The sequence below is a fragment of the Anser brachyrhynchus genome (assembly GCF_964034855.1).
Source record: "Anser brachyrhynchus genome assembly, chromosome: 21".
NCBI lineage: Eukaryota > Metazoa > Chordata > Aves > Anseriformes > Anatidae > Anser > Anser brachyrhynchus.
Window position 1 is genome coordinate 8,224,105 of NC_137714.1, and position 19,218 is coordinate 8,243,322.

General features: G+C 52.2%; 1 protein-coding gene across 7 annotated transcripts in view; it reads left to right on the forward strand.

Moving 5' to 3' along the window:
* The window catches only part of PRDM16 (PR/SET domain 16), a 313,405-nt gene that overhangs the window by 244,536 nt on the left and 49,651 nt on the right, over nucleotides 1-19,218 (forward strand). For 6 of the 7 annotated variants that reach the window (XM_080564622.1, XM_080564619.1, XM_080564616.1 and 3 more), the window contains one exon: nucleotides 15,272-15,406. In XM_080564622.1, the coding sequence (XP_080420748.1) occupies nucleotides 15,272-15,406 (135 nt within the window). Of the gene's footprint in view, nucleotides 1-13,039; nucleotides 13,904-15,271; nucleotides 15,407-19,218 lie in introns of those variants that run through there. The other variant, XM_080564623.1, reaches the window with a different exon arrangement.

A 19,218-nucleotide genomic window follows, 5' to 3' on the forward strand; every position in this document is an offset into this window, starting at 1 on the left:
ACCCCGTGCACTCAGTGTTGTGGCTTAGGATTTTCCCCCATTGAAAATGACTCTGGGTCCTGTGAAAGCCCTAGTTTAATCAGTTCTTGTTCATTCAAAGCAGGCGGCCCGGCTGATTTATTTACTTCCGTGTATTTAATCACAGTGTCTCTAGAAGCCACCGGTCCCTCTCCCAGCCAGCACAGGATCTCCAGGCTATTTGGGCAGATATTTCTCTGACCTCTTCTTCACAGAGACTCCACAATCTCTGTAGCTGCTCTTTCCTTTCCGCATCACTCTCCTGACTGTCGGATGGTGCCCTAATGTCTGAGCTGGAGCTTGTTACCAAATCCCAGCGCCCGATCCCAAGGCTGGGCAACTCCGGATCCTTCCAGCTGTCATTGTGCACCACGTTTCTAGTCCTCAGCGTGTTCCTACTGCTTTATACCGGGCTGTCACTGTTTGCTTGCCTCTTTCTTGGCACGTGCAGCCCAGCCCAGGCCCTCCCAGCCCTGCCGTGTGTCTCCCGAGGGCTGCGGAGCGTTTGCACGCCCCGGTTGCGGAGCAGCCGTGCGGTGCCCGCTGCCGAGCCGAGGGGAGGATGAGCAGGTTGGAGCTAGCTGGCAGCAGAGGGAAGGTGGCCCGGAGGAATGCATCTCGTCTGGTCGTTAAAGGCAGATTTGCTAATGAGGTCCACCTCAGCAACGTGCTGACAGCCGCAGAACATACTGGGTGTGTTAGCCGCAGCGCGGCTGGAATGAAGTCAGCTTTCTCTCCCTATGCTTTCTCATTACTTCATGCGCTTGGCAGCTGCTAACAGACTGGATGGGCTTAGCCAAAATCAGACCCGATGTAGAAACATGGAAAAGACTATTTAGCGTTTCCAATCGGTCGTGCCGGGGGGCGGCGGGGCTGCCCCGTGCGCGGATGCTCTGCCCGCGGTGCCGCCAGGTGGGAGCGGGGCGGGGGGGGGCTGAGCCCTGCGCCGCGTCCTGCCGGGGGGACAAGTGTCCTCCGATGGAGCCGGTCGCTTCCAGGGGGGGCTGGGAGGAAACTGAGAGTATTTGGATAAACTCGGCGGCCCTTCGGACTAGAAAAGGACTTTTGTTCGCATAAAGAAAAAGACTGTTACATTACCATAGGATAACTGGACCCCGGCCAGTAAAAACTGCGCTTGAAGTATAAAGACGGACCGGGAGTGTCAAACGAAGGATCTTTTCCTTGAGGTCAGGTATTTATTTTTATTGATTAGAACGTGAGATCTACATCTATGGCGCAGCCTGGCCCGGAGCACCGTCTCCGTGGAGGATTGTCCGTCCACAAAGGGCGCGTTGTGCCCAGGAGGGCCGCGGGTCTGCAGCACCCTCCTCGTCGCTGCGCCTCTGGCTTCCCCGGCGCGGTCACTGCCCGGCCACAGGTGCCCAGCACGGCGCTGCCAAGCTTCCTGCCATCCCCAGAGGCATTTCCAAGCACGTCTGTGGCCGCTGACGGCCTCCTTTCTGCCCAAGAACCATGCCAGGGATGGCGAGCTCAGTGGTGCCCGCCGGCCGTCCCCAGCACGGGATGGGTGAAGCCCCATCCCACTGGGAGGCTCCCCTGGGAAGGGACAGATCCAGGAGCGCTGGGGGAGCGCCTTCAGAGCATCGGGCTCCCCGCCTTCCCCGAGCAGAGGGTGAGGCTCGTGCGCCTGTCCTGGCTGCTCCTCTGAAGCTCTCGCGATGCAGCGGAGCGGTTTGGGGCGGAAGAGGTGGCTTTGTTAATCCAAACAGAGTGAAAGAGAAGAATTGAGAGCTGGAGCCATACAGAAATCACCCTCGAGGGTTCCAGCCAACAGATTATTGGGTTCGTGCTCCTGCTTAGGTCTTTTTTACAATAATATGAGACGTGTTTGGTGCAAACGTTTTCCTAGGATTTATTTGTATCTAATCACTTATGAAAGTTTTACTGACTTTGAAGAACAGATTTGCTAACCACCCATAAACCCCGTTTTTCTGCTTTAATTAAACCATTTTTGTCCATGAGGTTTTATTCACACACTGACAGCATCAATATAAATATGTCTCTGCCAGAGTAATTAATAAAAGTAGGCAGCGCAAGGGAGAAAAGCATGTGTGTCGTATCATCCTGGTAGGCTCCGCTGTTGTATAGTTCTTCCAAAAAAGTTAAGAACAGCCCCAATTAAAATGTTATGCGGCTTATGCGTGTTCAGATTTAATTTGGTATAATTGAATTTATGTTCATCCTTGGAGAACTCACGGGGCTGCCAGACAGAGACAGAAATCATTTATACCGTGGAAATACTGCACTATTAGATTTTTTTAAGGCTGTAGGATTAGGTCTTAATAAACTGTTTCAACAGCATTTCGAGGCTTGTGGAGTGGCTTGGGCTTACTGTGGGGGCATGTGCAAAGGGAATGAAGACAATGTTCTTGTTTTCGCCATATGTTTCAATGGTTTTGTGTGCTAAAGAACTGCTTGGAAATGTGACACGGTGCTTCCTACTTAGCATTAAATTAGTAATTTTTATTGCAGTTTGAAGGAGTTTTTGCAGCCTACATGCTATAATCTCTGATTTACAGCTTCAGACTAAGAAGCTGCCTCAGAAAAGTGTCTCTGTTAATGAAGAAGACTTTCAGATTACTTTCAAGTGGATTTTCTAATACCTGAAGTCTTTGAAATGTTTTCCCAGCAGTATTTCACTGGAGGAAGGGTGTTAGTTTTGGAAAGAAGGGGAAACCATCCTCACAGTTAGAGTGCCTGAGAGCCGACTTGAGAAAACAGTGTCCTTTTCTGTCCCACCCATCCCATTAACAAAAATCCTGCTCTCTTTTTGCAGGCATTTAGCCTTGCGTCCTGTCTCGTGTTTGACACGAGTGGGATTTTTTTGCAAGCATTCTGGGGAGGTGCTCACGTGCTGCAGTCATGGTGGCGATGCCGAAACCCCAATAATGAGCAAACCCTGTACAAGGAGCAAACATTTTCCTGCTTAGCAGGTGGGAAGGAGTGGCCCAGGTAGGGTGCGGGATCCCTCTCCCGGCCTGCGGGGGCTGATGCAGTCCTTTATTCCAACAGCACAGGCACGTTCCCATGCTGCGTGGGGCCGGTTTGGTGAGCAGATGCCTGATGCTTGCCGTCCTCGGCTCTGCCTTCTGGATGGCCCTCTGACTTTCTGGTAGTTGAGAAAATCCCTGTACGAGGTTGATACTCATCTTTATTTTTCTCTTCCTATTTGGCTTCAAAAAAACTCCCTTTAAAACCAGAAGGAGTCTTTTCCTGTTGGATTGGAGGGCGGATCAAAATGCAAAATGTTGGCTTCGGTTGTTCAGCCGTGCCTCTAGGAGTTGTGAAAATCGTCCACAGAAGATAAGCGATTCTGCGCGGGGGTTATCAGAACCTCCCTAACTCAAACCTGACGTGCTCAGGCACTGCAAGATGCAGGGTATGTCAGGGCGTGTTTTGTTTTGAGACCCTCTGTGAGAGAACCAGATGTGCTGGAATCGCCTGAGTAAAACAACCTGAGCGGAGGCATCTGCGGACCTTCGGCTGGGCACCGCCGCGCCTCCGGCCGGGCATCGTTCTGCTCCGCTCTCTCCTGACCCCGAGCTGCCCTGAGGTCTGAGCTGGGGGTTTTGAAACGGAGTCGCTCAGCGTATTCAAAGGGCAGATTTATCATTAGAATAAATTCCCTGGAAGACATCGTTTCATAAGTAGGTGAATTGGCTCGGGGTAAAGTTCACCCGGGCGGCACTTGGGACTGCGCAATTGACCCTTGCACATCCTTATAACGAGGGTTTCAGTTCGCGGTGGCAGACAAGATACTTGTCTGGCTGCGGAGAGGTCCGGTCACCAAGATTTAGAGGGAAATAATTGGATCAGCCCCTCGTTGCTTGTCACTTTGAAAGGAGCAACAAGTTGGGGCCCGAAGAATTCTGGAGCTTGCTTGAAAAAAAAAAGAGAAAAAAAAAAGAGATTTCCACATGTTTGTGTGAGAGAGGGTAACAGGAAGCTTCTTGGAAGGATGCAGTGCCAAAAGGAAGGCGTTTGCCAAGAGGACAGCGAGCGGCGGGACGAGCCCGGGCTGTGCCAGGAGCCCAGCAGGGACAGGCAGAAGCGGGGGGACAGGACCGGGCTGCGGCTGCCCCCAGCGCGGGGGGCACCAGGGCTGGGGCCGTTTGGAAGCCTCTCGGAGGAGGGCTGGTGGATGGTCACGGATGTGTGGGGGATGCTGGGGTCCGTGGGCAGCTCCAGCCCAGCCTGCTGGCCTGCGCAGCCCCATTACGAGTCCCAAAGCCCCGGGGCTGCACAGACCAGCCCCAGTGCCTCCGAGCCCCAGCACTCTTGCCTTCGCGCACTCGAAGTGTACCCGAGCAGGCTTCGGAGCCTCTGCTGGCTGCCAGGCTGTGAAGCTAGTGGGGGTGCTCTCGGTCCTGAGCTGCTGCTGGGAAACGAGTGCCCCAGAATCCTGCTACGGCCTGAGTCCCTGTGTCAGAGGGCAGAACCACCGTGCTCAGCCTGGGAGTTCGAAGGGAAATGGCTTTGCTCGTTTTGTTTGTGTGCATCTGTCGAGTGAGACTGATGCTGACTCGCAGGCAGCTGCCAGAGGGCTGCTCCCTTCTGTAGGAGACCTTTGGTATCTTCAGGCAGGCAGGGACTCCAAAAACAGGTTTTTTTCTGGTGCGGAAACGGCTCACTTGGTGCAAAGATGTCCAGCCCCGGTGTCCCAGGTTCTCCTTCTGGTGACGCCGGTGTTACAGACGAGCTGTGCACAAGAGTTATGAAGGGAGGAAATTCTCCGTTAAGATGCTGAGCACATGAACGATCTCATCTCCCCCGGGAGGCGAGCTGGCCCGCGAGCAGATGCTCTAGCAGCGCTCTGAGATTCTCCTTCTCTACCTTGCTTTTGTAATTCAGCAAATACTCCTGCTGCCCACGCTGCAAGGCAGACAGATGGGATAAGCCCGGCCGCTTCCCTGCTCGCCGCCCTGAGCTCAGAGCAGCGCACCTCCTGCCTTCGTGCCGGGCTGTCCGTGTGCACCGGGCACAAATCAGCGGCAGCGTGCGTGCAGGACGGTGCTCAGGGGGGCCGGAGCCCCCCGAGCTGCTGTGGGACGGGTGCGCGGGCTGCGGGCGCCTCGTTTTTGCACCTTCTTTTGGTGATGTTTTCGGTAAATACCAGCTCTGAAGAAATCACACGTTTCGGCTTTGCGAGAGGTGAGCAGGACGCTGTTACTACATCAAGAGGAAATTTCTCGTTGGCTCGGCGCGAGATGGCTGCTTTGTTTTCCGAGCCCTTTAAACAGGGCTCTGCTGTTCCTGTTTTTGATCAGCTGCGTTCAGGAGGGAAACCTATAATATCCTTTCATTCTTTCGCTCAGTGCCAACCCGGTTCACAGACTCATCTATTTCACACCTTCTAAAGAGCACGAGAATAGTCTGCAAAGCAGCTGCCTTGCTCATTTCTGATAAGAAAGGTTCCGAGGGCTGTGCTTCCTCGCGCGATTGTGGCACCTCTGGGGGGGTTTCCTGTGTAAATGAAACCTCGGTGCAGCTGCGCTCACGGCAGCCCGGGGACGGGAGGGCTTTGCTCTGGGTCTTTGCTTTTAAAAATCTCTGCTCGGAAGGCGTAAGGTCATGGCCAAAGCGCTGGTAACGTGCACCCTTTTGGCCCGTAAATTCAGGGCATTTAAAGCTAATATGCGAACAGGAATGCGCTTCCAGATGAGTATCGCTGGGCTGCTTGGCTGCCGGCACATGCGGCGATGTGAGACGGGAGGGAGGATAATGGCCCTCTGCACCGGGTATGTTGCTGCTGGTGAATTTGGGCCTTCGCCTAATTCAATTTTTAAAACTCTTAGCCTACGGCTGGCGAGAAGTCGGGAAGAGGCAGGTGAGAGCCCCCAGGACGGCGTTGTTCCGTGTGGGCCTTCCCATGGCAGGTCCTTCAGGGGACTTCGCTAGGGCTGTGAAAAGGCTGGCGTTCTGCAACCGGTATTAGCGGTATGAATGGGCATTTGAAGTCTCTGCTACTTTTTTGGCCAGCGTGTAAAATGCGGCAAATGGTTTTGGCACCCGGGCGCCTTCAGTAAATCACTCTGAAGAGGCCTGCATGTTAGTGGTGTTCCACAGCTCCGTTCCCAAAACGTTATTAAAATAAAGTCGCAGTAATAAGGAATGATTTAAAACAAGCGGCAGGAACCTCCGTGCACGCCGGCCCAGCCACGCACCCAGCACACGCCTGAAGAAGCCGATCAGAAACCGTTCCTAAGGCCAGCTGCGTGCTCCTTGCGGGGGCAGCACCTTTTGGGAACGAGTAAGGGGAAGGAGCCGGTTTCTTCGGTCTGGTTTCGGACGTGCCAGGTGATGCACATCTTGCCACTCCTAGCGCTTAGTGTACGGCCCCTGTTCCTGGAAGCAGGGATCGGGACAGGACCTCAGGTCTCTTAACTGCCGAGGGGAATCCCAGGGCTGACTAATTACAGACAGCGTGCTTGGAAAGCAAAAAGAAAGGAAAAAGAATGCAGCAGTAGTTCTTCCATCATCTCATCCATTTTAAGACAACCGTGTGATTTTGCAGCCCAGCCTCCTAGCTTGCAGTATTTGCAAAAAGAAATGGTTTTGCAGTGCATCCGTTGTCCTGCATACGAGGATGTGCAACGCTCGCCTCAGCTCCGTCAGAAGCGGGTCTCTGTGACTTCTGAACACAAATGTTCATTTTAGGCCCTCAGCAGCACCTCTGCGGGTACCTCGACCAAAAGACCCGATGGGGCTGGCATCTCCACCGTGCCACCACACTCGGCCTCGCGAATACCGGGCAGGCACCGAGGGGAGGTGACCTGGGAGGGCAGCCTCGCCTTCGTATTTCTTTGGCACCTCGCACCAGGCGGGGGCTGTTTGCAGACATTCACCGTCTCCAAAAAGCACGGGCGCGTGTCCGAAAACAGCAGCATTCCCCCAGGCCGTGCATCCCTGAGATGCCTACAACCGGCTCGTAGAGCAAGGAGGCTAAAACGTGGCGTCCTACGGCCGCGTTCAGGGCGATGACAAACCAGAGGTTCTGCTTAGCGAGCATCCTGGAGCCGTCAGCCCCCTCACCTCGCTGCGGGCGGAGGTGGCCGAGGTTTTTCCCAGTGTGACGGAGCAGGGTGCCGCTTCGGGAAGCGCACGGAGAAGCCCTCACGTGTCTGGTTGTGCAGTGCCTTCAGCGGGGCTTTGGGAGTCGCAGCAAAGCTCATGTAGCTGGGGCGCGGGGAGAGCCGGCGGGAGAGAGCTCAAGTAGCAAGGGGCCTCCGGGAGAAGCTGGGATCGGGAATTGTTCCAGCCTGGCTGCAGTCGGGTTCTGCTCGGCTTCTGGGCCTGCGTGTTGCTGCCAGCAGCGCTGCTCTGGTCCTGCTTGCCCGTGGCTAGTGGCCCTCCTTCCTTGGAGGGAGCCGTTTTGGTGCCAGATCTCCCTTTTCAAGCAGCACCAGGCCAATCGTACCCTACAGCGCTTTGTACCCCCGCAGGAGCTGCGAGGTGCTTGCAAGCCAGGTCTGTTTTGGTGGAAATTCAGGGCTGCTGGACCTCCTGCTTCTGCTCCCTCTTCCTAATTAAAGGGAAATTAAATGTCCTGGAAAGCCTCATCTGCCTGCGAGTAGTCTGCCTGTTGTTTATCAGATCCAGACTTCTCTCAATTTCCCATTTATTTTTATCTACTAAGCTTTTAGAACTTCATTAATATTTTTTTAAATGGGTCGAAACGAAGTGTAATACGAAAGTGTGATGTCTTGAGCTCTTTCTGTGGGGAGGAAAACTTCAAAGTTTTAGTGTGTATATATTACAAAGAACTGGAAATCCCTTTCTTGACTTGTGTGTACAATATCTGAGGCAACCCTGTGATTTGATTCAAGCATAATTTTTTACGGTTTACTGTTTAATTTAAATCAGCGTGGTATGAATTACGTTACTGGTGAAAAATGAGCTTTTGTTGAGATAAATGCTTGCCATCATCTTGAAAGTCTTCTTCTGTTTTGACATCTTTGCGTTTCTCTGCGCGGGGATCCGGTGCTGCGCGAGCTCCGCTCGCCGCCCTCCCCGAGCACGGGGCCGGGGGCTGCGGGGAGGGGAGCACCGGGGAATGGGGCCGGTTCCACGCAGCGGCGGGGAGCAGCGGCGGCAGCGCCTCCCTTGACGTCCCGCGTGCTCAGCCTCGAGGCTCCCGAACCCCACGGTGCCCGCTGCGCACCGCTTTGTGGAGCACGAGATGCTTCCGTGGAGATCCACACCCGTGGGAGCCGCGGGCGGTGTAAGAGCACCGCATCGCTCCTGCGGCTGCTGGGTGTGCTGCGGGGCTCTGCGCGTGCCGGCTCCGGCCCACCCGCACCTGGGGCTCAGCTGCCCTCAGACATGCCGAGGGACGGGGCTGCGGCTCTGCGCGGCTCGCCTCCTCCCGCAGAGCTGGCTGGCAGGTAGGACGCGCTCGCTGGCAGCAGCGGTTGGCCACGGGCAGGCCCTTCGGAAGGCTCTGTGTGGTTCAGGTGCGCTCCCGAAATTCAGGCGTGCAAAGCCCGTGCCGCAATCCAGGCTCCTTGGCTTTGGAAACGGAGCGGGGCGTTTCGGGGGAGCAGCCTTGGTTCCGTGCCATCTCGTGCTCTTTGGAAGCGGTCTCGTGCCCTCTGTCCGGGTCACCCCGCTCGTGGCACCTCGGGTGCTGGCGGGGCCTCAGGGTGCTTCTTCCACGGCAGGAGATCCTGAAAGGTTCCTCCTCGTCTCCTCCGAGCCGCCCCCGTGTCTGAGCAGCTCAGGCTCTTGGCACCTGAGGATGTCGTCGTTTTCTGATCCTGCGGTCATTTAATAGCGCCACGGGTCAAAGCGCAGGCTGTAGAGGAGCAGTATTTTCTCCAGCCCCCGCTCCCTTACCACCAGTTTGCTCTGGCAGGGGAACTGGCCGTGAGCTGGAGGAGCTGGAGCTTGCCGGGCGCTGCGCAGCGCGGCGCCCGCTGAGCCCCCGGGGCTGCTCCTGCGGCCCCAGCCCGGCCGGGTTTGGCTCGGCTGCTGCTCCCATCGGTTCCCTGTGCTGTGACCTGGTTTTGTCTGACACGTTTCTCATTAACTCTTTGTCAAATCACCAGGAAGCCTGGTTAATTGCAGGCAGAGTGCTGAATTTATGAGTTCCATCTAGGCTTCGTGTCTACACATTGACAGAGGTGTTTCTCTGGATGAAATCTTTTTCTCTTCATTTTGAGGCAAGAATGGACTTTCTGTTTCACTTACTTCTGAAAGTCATAAATTGTAGCGATCCCTCCCTCCCCTTTATTTGAAAGAAACACAACAAAACTTCATGGCAACAGTTTATTGCTCTAAATCAGCTTGTGGGTCATTAAAGCAAAAAGCAAAAAGCAGAAAAAAAAAAGGGGGGGAAAAAAATCTCCCTCTAACTCCTGCCAAATAAAATGCGTACATCAGCCAAACTGTCAAAGGCAGATCCTGCAACTATGGGATGAGAAGGTTTATTACACTTTCGGCTTCTGGGGAGGGATGTTATAGCAACAGGACGCTGGGTCACTGATGGCAAACTCATGGTTGCTTCGTTTCTTCATGCACACTAGGAATCCATTAAGCTAACTGACGACAGATCCCTAGGCATTCCAGTCCTACAGCACACCTCTGCGGAGGCCAAATGTTGGACTCTGCCCATTAAAACGTGAAAGAAACAACCCAACAGAGAGCCCACAAATTAGAGAAGCAGGAAACCTCAAATGATGTGCAAAAAAAATGGTTAATGTTCAAGAGAATTTTTCCATAACTTTTGCTTCATAACTCAGCATCTCTGATCTTAATAAATTATGAGACAGAGCCTTCGCAAGATCAATGAGCCCTTTGGATTCGAGTCCCGAAGGCTGTGCAGCAGAAAGCAGATGAAGCTGCAGAGCGAGCCCTGGACCGTGACAGCCATTTCCTCTTGGCTGGCTCGAGATGAGCCCGAACCACGACCACAGCCAGCGTTTGGGTCCGGGTCCAAGCTTCGTGTGTCCGCAGCGGGCCAGGTTAAAAACTCGTCATCCAAACGAGCACGAAGGGGCATCTGTCCGAACCAAACCGACTGAAGAGGAGAGGGATGGGGGCTTCGGGGTGGGAAAAGAGACAGCGCTCCGTGAAAGGATAGCGAATGCCTCAGCAAAACGTAATCGTGGCACCGCTACCAGCCGGGACGCGGAGCTGAGAACTCTTGGATGAAGACAAAAGAGCAGGGAGGCGCTTGGGGTCATAAATCCAGCGTACGCCCGGGGCTTGCCATCTGCAGCAGAGGGAAGGGGGAAAAGATGAACTTGGTTTGACGCGGTCAATGAAAAAAAAGAAAAAAGGCGATGAGAAACCCACAGCAAGGGATGGGATGGGATGGGATGGGATGGGATGGGATGGGATGGGATGGGATGGGATGGGATGCGATGGGATGCGATGGGATGGGATGGGATGGGATGGGATGGAAGGATGGATGGATCAGGCTGAGCGGAGGGCGGCGAGGCACTGGAAGTGCTGTCGCAGTGCTGAATTTGATGAGAGTGCCCACAGGCTGCAATCCAGATGAAAGCTGATTTTTCCAGCAGATCTACGAGTGCATACGTCTGTCTGTCCCAGACCGCCTGGAGATTAGCTCAGGGAAAAGGCGAGGCAGCCAAACGTGCTCCTGCCCCGGGCACGGCTCTGGGGGCCGTGATGCCGCAGTTCAGGCTGTAGGTAATGCAGATGGTAACGTGTGTTGTCCTGAAAGTGACCGCAACACCGATAGATGATGGGGTTTGGTATTAAAAGTATTACCGATTACTAATTTTAAACTTCTTTTCCCTTCCCTTTCCTTACTCTCCCCCCTTTATTCTCTTTTTCCTCTTCTCTGATAATGTCTTTTAATGTCTGAGCCAAATTACCCCTCCGAGATGCCTCAGTGCAACCTCGCTGATGTCAGAGCTGGGCTGAGCACAAAGAGCAAGCAGAAGTACAACGAACGTTTCAGCGCCACCAGCTCCGACTCCTGCGAATTCCACGTGTGACTGTGTGATTTTCTGGCTTCGTTTTGGTTTTCTGTAGCTTTTTTTTTTTTTTTTTAATCCCTTTTCCTTCTGCATTTGGACTTGTTTGGAGCATCAGTTACCTCTCGGTGCTGGTCGTGCTTCTTCTAAAACACCCACGACCGAATCATTTACGTGCATTCCAAAAACAAGCCTTCAAACCGAAAATCTTTTTTGTTACTGACAGTGACTTGTAAACAGTTGGTTTGAAGAATTTCGGCAGAGGAAATTTCTGATTTCCTTCTGGTCTAAACTGGAAGAAGATGTGGTAAAAGGTTTCGGTTTGTTTTTCTGGAGTTTTTTAGGGCAGGGGAAAGAGGGGCTCAGGAAATTATTTGTGCGGACACGTGTTTGACAGAGGTAAAATGACATCATGGATAATAACTTGCAATTAGTGTTGGGTTTTTTAGTATTTTTTAAATTATGATGTACATTTCATATAGAGAAAAGTGTGTGTATGTGATCTTTATCTTGCTCGAGGTGTCAACCACAAAGAGCTGGACCGGCAGCACTCGGAGCAGGTGCTTACAGGGGCCGAATCTCACCACGCCTGAGAAAAAGCGTCCTTTTCTGGCAGCTTGACATTTTGTTGGACAGATACTGAAACATCCTAGAAAACTAACATTTAAGGTATCGTGCAGGATCATGGGTGCACAGGGAAAAAAAAAAAAGGTTTTAATCAGGCAGATGAAGTTCCTTGAAAATTAGAGAGCTGGATAAATCTGGACATGGAAGACTGCCACGGTGTAGGGCTGTCTGCTGTTACAGTTGCAATTGCAAAGTAAAGATGTGTTAGCATGAGTCCCAGGAAATTCACATGGCAAAAAGAATGCCTTTTCCTTCTATACATAATGGGATGGGAGAACTTTTATACCTATTTCACTGCGGTCAGCCAGCAAGCGGTAACTTACTGCTGCTTGGCAGGTGCATTGCTGCCGATGATCTGCCTCTTCTGCCTCTGTGACAGCCCTTTTATTTTCCAGTTTTTGTTTTTCCAGAGGTTCTGCACCGAAAACAAGGAAGGCGTGCTGTAGTGTAAGGGACAGCGTCGTGCAAAAAGCCCTCCAGGGACACTGCCGGGCCTCGGCTCGTGAGACTTTGTTTTATTTACAGAGTACAGTGAGTGTGTGAGAAAAACAGGGGCTCGAGTTCTCAGGGTTTGTACAGACTCGTTCTTTCTCATTCTGATCTGTGAGATGTCACACCCCCAGTTTGGGTGCTAAAGCTCCACTCAGATGAAACCACAGAGTTTCAGGTGATTTTTAGCTAAGACAGGACCTCACTCAGGCAGGGCTGGCAAGCCTGGTGCGGGGGGCCTGCAAAGCAGTTGGTGAATTTGAGCTGAATTCTGGTTTCTCCAGAGCTATCTGGAGCATCTGCACCTAAATAACTCCAGAATATGAAAGAGGGCGCCTGCAACATATGGCTGTAAACCAAGATGGGATTTGCCATCTCGCTGATGGCTGCTGTACAAACTAATGGTACTGGGAGGTTGTCCGGGTGCTGCTTATTCAACTGTTAAAACCTACGGGCTGCACACCCAAACTGTTCGATGGCTTCCAACCAGCAGCCGAACATGGACACTTGGGTTTGTTTTCCAAACAATTTCCTTGGGAGCTGTTACCCCTTCCCGGTGAGGTGTGTCCCCGCAGGTGCCGCCTGGCTGCCCACTGCCCGTCGCTAATTTGGGGTCAGCGAGGCCAGGGCGAGAGCTTTCATCTTAGCAGCAGTCAGCAGCTTTAGTCAGCCTCCATGTTCCTAGAGGTTCCCTGAGATAAAACAGAAGTTACTGTTATTTTAGCTTGAGTAAACTCGGTACAGTTGTTCAACGCACATTAGGAACGCTTTTATTTTTTTCATTTTTTCTTGCAAAGTCCACACCCCCCTCATCAGCTTCCTCTGACGGAACGGCCTTGTACCAGGCCTGTACAATTAGGAGTAGAGCTGCAAAGTACCAGGCATGGAGAGAGCCCTCTTAGGGCAGAGCAGGGGCTTTCGTGTGCTCTCGCTTCCCCTCGGAGTCACGGGAGGGTAAATTCAGCACGTGCAGGTGGTTCTGGAAAGCGGAGGTCCCTGAACAAATGCAGCCAGTTCTGAGGAAAGCACCTATGTAAAAATAAAAAGCAAACAGCAGTGAAACACGCTTGTAAAAGCCCTCTGCGTGGGATGCACCTTCCGTTTGGTTTTTATGTACGTTTAACGTTGGACATAAATTCCAAACCTGGAACAAACCCATGGCACTGGGTGACATTTTGGGAAATGGTGAAGGATTTGTGCTTGCTCTCCGGGAGGCGTCCCTTACCCCTTCCTCTGCCCCAAAACCTCCGAGGGCCCCGGCAGGAGCAGCGGCTGCGTGTGTCCGTGCATGGGCACGAGGAGGGGCTGGCGGCCGCTGCCTGCTCTGACGGCGAAGCGGAACGAGGCGAAAGTGAAACCAGCAACTGAGAATTTGCTCACATCAACCCGAATTTGCTCATATAACTTTTACACGGCTGCCAGCAGGCAGCGTCTCGCGATGCAGCCGCTGCTCGTAGCGGGGAGCGTGCTTCCATCTGCAGCAGCTCCGCTCTAGGAGCGAACCCGGGCACCGTGGCAAAGGACGTTGCCTCTGCAACTCCTGTTTTATTTATTCTGGAAGCTGGAATGTGAGGAATGAACAAGGCAGGGCTTTCTGGAAGGGGAAGGATGATGTTTCGTGGCCAAGACAGTTGAACTGAAAGCTAAACTCAGTCGCTGCTTCTGCTGCGGTGTCCTGAGGAAGTCATCGAAGGCAAATTTGCCTGAAATGGCCACTGATGGCGTGCTCCTCGCCGCCTGCATGCCCAGCTCTCAGCTCCCTGCTCCGCAGAGCAGCCGTGTGCTCACCTCTGCACCAGCACCAGGTGGGGCTCGGCTCGAGTGCAGGACGTGGGAATTGGCCTGAGAAACGGGCTGAGGGCAGCACCCGAGGGGCATGCAAAAATACCTGGGGTGTCCAGCGTACATCTCTGCATCTTACTTCTTGGGCTGTAAATGAGCTTGTTCGGAACCCCTCACGGGTGTGCTACAAGCAGAGCTGCAGTGGCTGTGAAGCACTTGGGTGTTTTCACAAGCACCCCAGAAAAACCTGTGCCGGGACCGACATGCTAAGTAAAGCCACAGTATCAGCCCCTGAGCAGTGCGGGGAAAAACCTGAGTAAGCGTGGGCTGAACACGCGGGAACGATGCCTGCAAAGCTCCGGGTGCGAGCCGGGCTTCGCGGCCTGAGCCCAGGGCGTGCGCAGCAGGGAGCTGAGCTGAAGCGCGTGGGCAGCCCGCAGGCTTGGTGCTGAAACTCACTGCACTGGGATAAAATAATCCTGGGCATTTTTCTAGTACAGCTTGGCCTTCTGTGCTTTACTGTTAGCAAAGACTGGGCCTATCAGTTTAGCTAAATCCGCTAGGTCTGGCTGGTAAGCAGCAGCCAGGGTGTTCCCAGGCAGGGTGGGAATGACGCTGAGCACAGGGAGGGTTGTTCCTCCTACCAGTTCTACCCCATCCAAACACTCATTCTGGGAGAAAAGGCAGGATTTCCCTGAAGCTTCAGTGCCGTGGTGTGAATTGGGAGGAATAAGCTGAGGACTGATGACGTGATTTTCCCTTTGTCCAGTTTAATGCAAGTAGCTTGAGATCAGGGGTTAGTGCTGGAGGTGGGAGGGCCAGGCACGTCTGCTGGGCAGGCGCAGGAGGTGGGGACCTGCGGGTGTGCTTGGGGACCTCCAGGTGTGCTTGGAGACCTCCAGGTGTGCTCAGGGACCTCCATGTGGTGCTCGGGGACTTCCATGTGGTGCTCGGGGACCTCTGGGTGATGCCAAGGGACCTCCGGGAGGGCTTGGAGCCGCAGGTGCTGGCAGCATGGAGCGGTTTGAGGGCCGTGTCATTAAAACGAATGCAGTTCAGAGAAGTTGATCTGTTTTGATTATTTAAGCTGATGTGAACACTAGAAGCGTGCTTTTGCCTCCATAACAAGTGTAATCCTGAGCCGGTTACTCATGGAGAACTCTGATAGAGGTCCTTGGAGGTTCTTCTAACCAGGAACTTGTGATCATGGCTGAAGAGCTGCTTTTAGGTTTGCCATATGTCTTTATCAGTTTTACCTGCCAGCCAGCTCACGCCGTGCTATTTCTTGTTGGGAAACCTGCACTGCAAATAATTCGCCTTTTTTTCTTCTTTCTGCATCTACCGTTTGATATCAGATGACCCATGTGTTTCTTCCTCCTGTTCTTCTGCAGATTGCTGATGACCTGGGAAATGAGAAATTCTGCATTGATGCTAGCCAGAGCGGAGCTGGGAACTGGCTGAAATACATCCGCGTGGCCTGTTCCTGTGACGAGCAGAACCTCGCCGTGTGTCACATTAACGACCAGGTAATGACCTTGGCAATTAGCGAGTTGCTGCGTTCACCCGTGCGGGCTGCGCAGAGGACGGAGCGCGGTGGCAGCGCCGAGTGGAAGCGGCTGCGGCGCTCAGCCATGCAGCGGCTCTGCTGCCGTGCCGCAGCCCGAGCTTTCCAAAACCCACGTTGTCGTCCAGGCCTTGGCTCCTCTCGTGGTGGGGAAGGTTGTGTGAAATGTTAGCACCTGCTGGGAAGCGTAGGTAATGTTACCAAAGCACAAACCAGGCAAATGGAAACCAGTGCTGGGATTTCGTTGCCATCAAACCTGTAAAAAGTTCGTGCCACAAGTTGTCGGTGCTGGGCAGAGCACGTGGCTCCAGGCCGTGAACGCAGGTTTTGTCTGTATGTGAGAGGGGATGAGAGCGGGGCATGGTTTGGGAGCCTGCAGAGCAAGGAGTAAAAACCCAGTCGGCACATTGGAGAAATGCTGGTGCAGCAGGCGGGGGCGAGGGACGTCACAGGGGTTGAATGGTTTTGATAATGTTAGTCCCAAAGACGCAATAACCTTTCCTCTCCGTGCAGATGACAGGGTGTTCCAGGGTTTAAAGAGCTATTGTTTCTAACGTTGTTTGAAACATAAAACCAAAACTGGATTCAAGACGAGCAATCCAAGTCGGGAATTTCACAAACCTCAAACTGAGTACAATTCAAATATAAGTTACTGGTTCAGACCTAACTTAAATGAGAAATGCAGTCGCGTTGCTGCCAGCTAGCAAACAGGAGGCATATTTGGATGCACACAAAAAAAGACTTGAGGATGGAAAACTAAACTTCTAAAAAACACAATAAGAAATCTGTAGCTGCGAGGGGCGCTGGAGGGAATCTGAAGTAAACCAGCTCATGTCAAACGAGAATAGCTCGGGCTGTGCCGAAGTGTCAGCCCGCTTTGTGAACTTAGTTCCTGTTTTAAAATGCTTTTACATCATTTAACTTTGGATGCAGAAAGAAAAATACAAAAATACCGCATATGTTCCTAACTCAGGCAACCTAGAGGAGATCGAGGCACAAAGCTCTAAATTTCAGCCCGCCTCGCTGAAATGAGCTGCTGATTGCTTCAGTGCCCACTCACCACTGCTCACAAGTGCTCTTACAGCAAGGAGCCCTCCAACCAAGAGCCAACATTTATCATCAGCTCCTCGTCTTACACCGCGAGCGCCGAGGGGCTCTCCGTGGCGCGCGGGGCTGGCTCCTGCCTCTCGGTTTCAGGGAATGACAGGGTCGGTGTCTCAGCGGCCCCGACGCTTCCCCTCGCCTGTTAGCGAGGTCTTGTGCAGTGCAGGAGGCTGCGAGGACCCGGCCTCCTCGCGGGGCCTCCTGCAGGTCCCCGGGGCAGAAGTCTGGGACGGCACGGTCCCCTCGGGATTGCCGTATGTTGGCAGCGTGGCTGTGCTGCGTGTCATCTCGTGCTTTCCAGCAATTGCTGGTTGCGTCCAGTCGGATGCAGGCACTTTTTTTCTGCTCAGCGTGAGTTCCGAGGACTTTTTGCCCAGCGTTCATCCTGGCAAAAGGGCGATGAAGCTGTTCCTGGGAATTTTTACCAGCAGCAGTAGAAAGGCACAAATATTAAAGGGTAGAGAAAAGAAAAATCCTTTTAATTTGGGTTCCTTAAAACAATTTTAGAGTGGGGAAAGAAAAGAAGTAGAATTGTTCTTTTGACATGAATTAACGTTTTTTTTTAAATGTTAACTTGTAGGCTGCTGGCTTCTCCCAAGTTCTTATAAATTAAGGGTTGCACACGTATAAATTTTGCCAGAAACCTGAAGGCTGTATCACGTTTTATTCTCAGCCCAGTCCCCTGCATGTCCTTCTGTCCTTGTCCCTCATCTGGAGATGTTTGGTGGTGCATATTTTTAGTGCGTGCAGCAAGCTGATTGGAAAGACCAGCTGTTTATCATCCACACTCATCTTCTGTCCTTTACTATTTCCTTGTACTGACCTTTCTTTTATATCTTCTCAAAAAATAAACCCACTAAAACTTCAATAAAAGGGGGTAGGTAGCAAGCAAATGTTTTTTCGGAAGGAATAAAAGGTGCGGAATGTAATGAAATGGTAGCAAAGCAAAATGTTTTCTCCCCCTCAGCTTTCTTCCCTGGAAGACTGGGGAGTCTTAGGCCAGGCCAGCTGGTGGGAATGAGAGAATCCGGCCTACGAAACGCGGCGGGTGCTGGTGGTGGTAACTGGAGGCACTGGGTGCTCAGCTGGGCGAGGAGGAAAGGCCAAGTAAGGACGTACTTCTTCCTCAGTGACTGATTTTGAGAGCCCGTGGGCTCAACTGAATGGCAGCAGTACTTGGAGCGATCAGCAGCATGTTAAACTCAGGGTAGATTTTTCTATTTCATTTATGGAGGAGATGATTTAGCCATGGTGGTTCTGGAATTTCCTATTCATTCCTCGTTTCCCTCGCTGCTACGCAAAACCAAGTCCCATGACTTTCTCTCCTGGAACCCTTCTGGTGTTAGCTGATGGTTGCTTCTTTTAGTGAAACTGATAGCGATTCTTCTGCGTGACGCTCCAAGGGATAAGGATGGCTGTGGGTGTAGCTGGTTGTCATGAAACCAGGAGTGTCAGGTGCCGGTACCACCAGAGAAGAGAAATGCCGCACACTCCCAAGTCGGTATGTCTGTGAGCTGATACGTGCTCTCATCAAATTCTGTCATAATTTGCAAGTAGCCCTGGTGCCTTTTGGATACCGGGCCCTGTATTTGGAACTTCAGACACTTAAAATAAAATTAATAGATTGTAAAACCAAATTCTTCATCCTGGCCATAAGAGGCATACATTTTTCAAAGGTACCGTAGCTGGTAGAGCCACTGTGGCTGGACCCGGCTGGAGATACACGATGCTATCACACAGCATCACTTTTTACTTAGCCGATACCAATGTGAGTTTCCTCCTAACAAAAACGGGGGAGAGCTCAGTTTGTGGCCAGGGCCGCTGTGTGCTTTAAAAATGAATGCCCGCGTTCTGCCTGCGCAATGTACTCAGAGCACTGGCCTCGGCCTTGCTCCCCTGTGCACGAAGCCGCAGGGCAGAGCGGGGCTGCGGCGCCGCGAGCATCCCGCGGGTGCGAGAGCGGAGGGCTGCGGCCCTCGGCGAGTGGCTCCCGAAGCAGGAAACCTGCTGCGAGCGCCATGCGGCGTGACTAAGCGCTGCTGGTTCCTACCTAGTGCTATCGCCTGCTGCTCTTCCTTCGAACCCTCCTTAATTCACGTTGTTAGCAGGGTGCATTTTTTTTTTTTTCCCCATAACGGGGACTCAAAAAAAAAAAAATAGGGAGAAACGGTTTATCTTTGCTGGTCAGGAAGCATAAAGATTTATTTTCTGTTTGTACATGTGCAAAGAAAAGAAAAGCCTTGCAATAAAAGATTACCCACAAAATAACCAAGCAGCATTGTGTTGATGAGAGCCAGGACAAGCTTTTAATCAAAACCATTTGCTTTTCAGGAAAAAAATAAACATGTTTACATGGGGAGAAGGTCCTCTGCGCCTTATTTTTTTTTTTCTTTTCACAAATAGACCACATTCTGTTCTTCTTTACATTCCTGTAACTCGGGAACAATCCCAGGAATATCCAGAGATTTTTTTCTGGATTTTTAATGAAGTAATTGGCAACAGAATCTGGACCTCAGAATGTGTTTTTTTTTTTCAATTAATATATTAAAGTGCTGAGAGGTTAGTTGGAGACATTTCATTAACTATTTTTCAATAATGAAATGATTTTCAAATGCAAAATAATGTTAGCCAGTTTTCTTTATATTTATTCTCATTTGATAGGTATTTGAA